The sequence below is a fragment of the Chaetura pelagica genome, unplaced genomic scaffold (assembly GCF_000747805.2).
Source record: "Chaetura pelagica isolate M959 unplaced genomic scaffold, ChaPel_1.0 scaffold638, whole genome shotgun sequence".
In the NCBI taxonomy this organism is placed as follows: Eukaryota; Metazoa; Chordata; class Aves; order Apodiformes; family Apodidae; genus Chaetura; species Chaetura pelagica.
In genome coordinates, this window is record NW_009954298.1 from 38854 (window position 1) to 45013 (window position 6160).

A 6160-nucleotide genomic window follows, 5' to 3' on the forward strand; every position below is an offset into this window, starting at 1 on the left:
TGAAATTTCATCGACAAATCTCCAGATTTATTGGTTTGGCTCAGTGCTGTCCTTGTTCTAGTTGTGACAGGTAATTAAAACAGACCTAGTACTTATAGCTATCTTTTTCACAGTTATGTATGTTACAGAATGCCTGATGAAATCTCCCTGTTGGCAATACAATTCCCGAAGAGGAATAAATATCCTCCATGTTATTTATCTCATGTGCAACCAACGACATCTTTTGCCATTGAAAGGTCTAGAAGCTGTGGAAGCTAGAGCAGGAGTCTCCTCCTAAATCACATTTTGGTGTTTCTATCAAACATGGAGGTCGGGTATGGTGATACTCTGATAGTGCAGCTGACACATCTGAGTCAAGATGAAGCCAAGGATGACTTTGGCCTAATCACTTCCTCACCCTATGTCTCAGTTTCACTATTTGTAAAATGGAAAGAACAAGATGGGCTTCATTGGTAAGGTGTTTGAAGCGCTACAATGAGAAGAGCTGAAAAAAGAGGAGGGCCTTATTTTTACTAGAGGTGCCTATAAGGGTAGAAAAGGACTTGCTGCTTCCTTTGGCTCTGGTGAGGAAAAACAAAACAAGGGCAAGAATAGGCGATGCTGGAGACATAGGAGGCCAGTTCCCAAGTCCAGCATTTTAATGCATGGAGTGTAAAGGTGTCCATTGCCTCTCTCTTGCTGTACTCCCTTTCAGAAGCCCTGCTGTCAAGACTCAAATCCCTCCAAAGAATCTGCTCATCGCTTGCAGATGTCACTGGATATTCTCCTCTCTCTCTGTTGTTTACAGCACTGGGTATGTGATGACAAAGTGATTAAGCTCTGAGTCAATCAGGTGTTTGAACGTCCTGTAAATATCACCCAACAGCCCATCCTTTTCACTGACGTCTTGGTGGGCTGTGTAAATCCTGCTCTGTATGCATGAATGACAGTCACTTCTCTCAGCTACATCGAGCAGGTTCAGCCCATTAAAACTTGTGACAACAAACAGCCTCTGTGAGTAATGAGGAATCTAAAGAAGCCAAATCCCTTGGTTTTGAGTAAAATCTTGAGGTTTTTCTCTGGTTTCACTCCAAACTGACTGAAAACCTCATCTCCTATCAAAGAATTTTTAAGAAGAGCAAAGTTCCTTCTACCCACAGAACTGATGCCTCCTTGGGATCTGCACAGATCTGAGAGGATCTACTGAATTCACCATCTTGTGGCACTGCTTGGGCTTGTTATTCCACTTCTGTAGTATTCTGTACATGGCTAAGTAGGTTGGAAAGCCCCATTTCCGTGAGTGGTTCCCACACTCATGATAATGCTGACACATAATACAGCAAAGGTAGTTAATAGTAACATTTCTGTAAGTGACCTTTCTATGGGCATGGGGACCTCACCTTTCTCTTAGTATTGAAGAGAGGAAAGAATGGGACTTCTCAAGCACAAATTTCTACCTTGATATTAGTCAAAATGCATTTGCTTTCTGCACAGTTGTGTAGCAGCCTCTCCATAAAGGTAGCACTTGGAAATGCCCAGACTTTCAGAAATAACATGCATAATAAGATGAGCTGTAGATGCATGTTGTGCAGCAGCTCATGGTTATTGTTCAGTTCAACTGTTAATTCCTTGAAAAAGAATGAACACTGTTAGAAGTACTGAACATAGCTTATAAGCATAGTAACTAGAATTCAGTAAACAAGAGTTTTCCAACTTACCAACAGAAAAGTGATTGTCAGCAGATCAATTTTGTATTGTGACAACAGCATAAGGTAACCTCTACTGCCCCATTAAGATGGGGGATCCCTGTGTGAACACACTATCCTAAGAGACAGACAACTTCTATTACCATTAGAAGATGCTACACCCACAGCTCACGCCAGGATCTTATTTAACATATTGGAAATTATCCCAAATACAAGAGTAGATCCAAAGACAATTACTAGAAAGCTTTACAGATCTCTGTTGTTTATTGGAAACTCTGCAATGCAACAGAACTTAAAAGAAAGCTGTCAGCAACTGTCAGGTATAAGGCTGTATAGTTCCCTAAGGCATGCAATCATCTACATGGGTCAGCTGTTGCAAATCTTTCTCAGAATCACACACAGAATCACAGAATGGTAAGGGTTGGAAGGGACCTCTGAAGATCATTTAGTCCAACCTCCCTATCAAAGCACATTCACCTAGAGCAGGTTTTCTGCACTGAGCTTACTCTGGCAACATTCAGATTTCTTCAGAAATTTGGGTACTACACCCTGACAACCACAACAACACTATAAGACAGGAGGAGGGTGCAATTTGGACATTCAAGCACATATCTTCAGTAGTTCCCCCAGCTGAACCCCCTGGAGAGCATACCATGCATTGCAACTGCTGCAGCACCCCACTGGGATACACACCAGCCTCTGCGACACACAAAAGGTCCTGCTTCCCCACACCCCCATTCCGCCCGCCACAGCCCACTCGGTGCCTGGTGGGCAGCCAGTCCCCTCCCCACCACAGCACCCCCAGACTCCTGTGGCACAGAGCACTGCTCTTCCCTCCACCCTGGCGAGGGCAGGGGGGCCCCAGTGGCTGCCACACATCCGTGAGGGACCCTGCCCGCTCTGTCACTGTGCGGCTGCACCACCACATTCCCTGCGCATCTTTGGGACACCAAAATGCTTTGATGTAGGCACCAGTGAATTTACACGTGCTGTTAAGACATTTGTGCATTGCCAAAACGGAGCAAAGCCATCAACGTAGGTTGATGCAGGCTACAGTTCTGTAAGCAAACAAGGTGTACAGACTATTTTCCTCACAGGCAGCTTTCACTGCAAAGGGTGGGGTTCAGAGAAATCTGAAAGGACACAGAAGTTATCAGTTACTAAGCAGGAAGGTGTCCAACCAGAGTAGGTCTAAAGCTCGTTTACAAAAATTATGTCCTGCCTGGAAGGTTCTTTTTGCTTATAGCTGATACTACAACCACCAGTATTTCTAGTGTTTCAGGTTTATATGAGGGCGACCTGACATCAGCCTGATAGCGAAGACTAGCACATCAGGGACTTTAACTGAATAAGGATAATTATCTGACTAGACTATAGCTGAAACACTGGAATGGCTCACTTAAGACAACAGCCCTCTGAACATAAAACTGGTCAGGAGTTCCTACACTGTTATGCCTATATGATTACTTAGCTTTGTCATCCTGCAGTAGGATGTCACTCACTTCCCTTACCTGCAGAAGATGGCAGTAGGCTGGTAGGTTAGTGAGCATCGGTCTCATTATCTATTCTGGGTCACTGAAAGAACAGCTCCATAGACTGATGCTCCTGACTGAGATCTCCGCTAGCAGGATCCTGGCTAGTTGATCATGCTTCATAACTCTTTCAAAGAAGAAGTCCACATTCAATATGGGGGCTCTCTTGGCCGAGTTTGCCCCACGACAATCCACAGACCAGTTGCCCATAAAAGTCACGGGTGCAGAGAATAAGCACCGTGCTCCTTCAGGATGTTCAGCAATCAGAGATGCAGTTGTAATTCAAAGTCAGGGTGACCAAGCTGTGGAACTTCGACATAGTTTGTAGCAACAAGGTGCTGCTGTAAACAGGAAAGCAGAGACTGAAGAAACCCTCAAACTTATTTCAGTTATAAATCTTTTGTTTGTCAAGCAGCTCCAGCAGTCAGGGTTAAACAAGTTATTTGGTTTAAATTGTAGTATAACCTAAAACAAAACAAAACAAAACAACAATTAGTGAAGAACAATCACAATACACGCACAGGACACATTTTAACCTTTTGTCCTTAGATTTACCTAAGTAGTGAAACGGTACCAGCTGCTGACAGGCTAACTACAGCCTCTAGAAACCTTTGGTTAGCGTTAGTTCTAACTCACAGTGGTTTGTGGCCGATACCTAGTGTCTGAAAGCATTCACTACCTTGGGCTGTACTTATTTGAACAGTACTGTTGGCATAAAACAAGTGCAAATGACGTTTCTTATCCTTCTGGGGTACTGTTCCATGACTACCATCTGAGATAGCACGTGGCCATAGATTCAGGTATAATCCCTGTTGGGAGTAATAAGCAATATAAGAAGTTTCATCACTCAGTTCAAGCAGGATTTTCAGTCATTGCACTCCAAAGGCCAGGGACAAGGGTGGTAGTGGTAGTGGGTAGGGGTAAAGGGCTAAGGTGAAGACAGTGGCAAAGAAAAGCAGACTTGTTTAGTAGTCCCTTAGGAAGTGAGAAATAAAGTTCACCATCTAGAAAACAGGTTAAGTCTCGTCTCTTCTCGTCTCCTTAAGTCTCGTCCTGTCACTTTTTCACAGAATAAGGCAGCTGAGTGATAAACCGCCAAGAAGGGAAGCAATGAAACCTCTGTCTTTTCAGCTATGAATTGCAAAATTCAGCTATGAAATGCAAACTGTTACGTGCTTGTTTCAATGAGTCCTTTTACAGATCACGCTGTAAACATTCAAAGGGCAAAGAAAGCTAGTGTTTTGCTAGTACTTTGCAAAAGAGGAAAAAATTCAAAATCTGTTTACTTCCCACCTCTATAGTGCACATCTTATCATGTCCACTTGGTAAATCACTCCTTAGCTCTTGGGAATGAAACTGGAAAAACATCTAGCAATACTTTTTTACAGTCTACACCAAAATCAAGGCTTATTGGCTGACAGAACTACAGGATCCAACTCAAAAGTATATGATGCTGATCTCCAATCTACCTTTCCTCCTTACCATGTGCTGGTCTGCTGGGTAAAAAAGCTGAAATATATGGAAACAACAGAGGCACCATAAGAAGATAAAGAGAACATGAAGATCCCTGAGAGTCTGTTTACAGTTACAAAGGCTCATATATTTCTATTTTAATTTTATAAACAGCCACAAGACTGCCCAGTTCAACTTCATCCTGCTGCTTCCCTTTTGGCCTTCAGTTCTTCAGTTACACATTATCTCTCTGCCTGTATCCACTGTCTATTCATTTAGCACGTCTATTCTTAGGGATTCTGCCTCTCTCCCTTCCCATTCAAAATACCAATTCAAATTCTCAGAGCTCAAGATAACACTTAGAAACCGAACATGTGGATCTGATTACCACCTGACTCCACCTCTTGTATTTAGTACATCTCTGCCACACCTCCCCCACACAAACACCACAAAGAGCTCCTTGTTTTGCAGACCTGTCAGTCATTTAAAAGGTCTTTAGTGAATGGCCCCATTTTGACATTCCAGAGATCTGAGCCAAGCCTTAAAATATGGTGCTCAGGCTGCAGTTTACTACAGAAAAGTCTGAAACTTTATCTATGCAGATGGGACAGAAGCAGGCTAAGGAAGAAGCATAACACATCTGCAGCTATCTAGAAGACACAAAGCCAATGGACTGAAGAGAGCAGAACAGGAAACAGAGCTCTAAGACATAGAAACACATCTATTGATAAGGGATTTTTATTCATCTATACTCTATCATATTATAGTGTGTGAAAACACAGGAGTAGAAATACCACAGAACTTTTTTTTAAATCCATAGCTCTTAGGAACTTATAGCAAGTATGTTTATAAGTCAATGGTGAGACTTGAGGTATCTTACAGTGCTACTAGGTTTACTTCCCCATGGCTCTAAGCCAAGCCTTAGCTATGGACGTGTGTCTAGCTGTAAGCTCTAAGTTTAACTTGGTGTGAGGAAAACAAACCAAACCTTTGAAAAAAACAAGAAGCTGCTACAGCTCTTTCGAAAGCAATTTTTCCAGTATAAGTATTTAAAAGATAAATGCTTTGCATGTCATTTTCCTCTATTGTAGAACAAAAAAAATCAATAAAAGACCTAAAGCCAAAACAACACCCCCCAAAACCCAAAGGCAACCAAAAAAATCTCAAAATAAGCCAACCCTATGCCAAATTCCCTGCACTTGGCCTTTCTTTCCTGGCTGATTCCCTACAAAGGCCATCCCAGATGGTTTCCAGTACAGCACTGTACAGCTACAGCAGCTGTTTCCTTCAGCAAGAGCTGCAGAAGCCAGTGGAGGAAAAAGCAAACCAACAAACAAAAACTTTGAGGATGTTAGCTCATAATTAACTACCAAAAGTAACAGGAGCCGTGTCTTGGACACCCAAGTCGGCAACACAGCCTCCAAATCCTTTTGCTGGTCCCGCTGGCGGGGATCCCTAGGCCACAGGCCCACGGCTGCGCACCAGGCAAGC

At 43.0% G+C, this 6160-nt stretch overlaps 1 protein-coding gene across 1 annotated transcript; it reads right to left on the minus strand.

Moving 5' to 3' along the window:
- Positions 1–781: 781 nt before the first annotated feature.
- On the minus strand, positions 782–4525 carry FBXO39 (F-box protein 39). The gene is given in 6 exon segments (XM_010003812.1): positions 782–910; positions 1437–1607; positions 3197–3397; positions 3399–3595; positions 3598–3682; positions 4511–4525. Coding segments are annotated over 6 exon segments (798 nt in total).
- Between the last annotated feature and the right edge of the window lie 1635 nt (positions 4526–6160).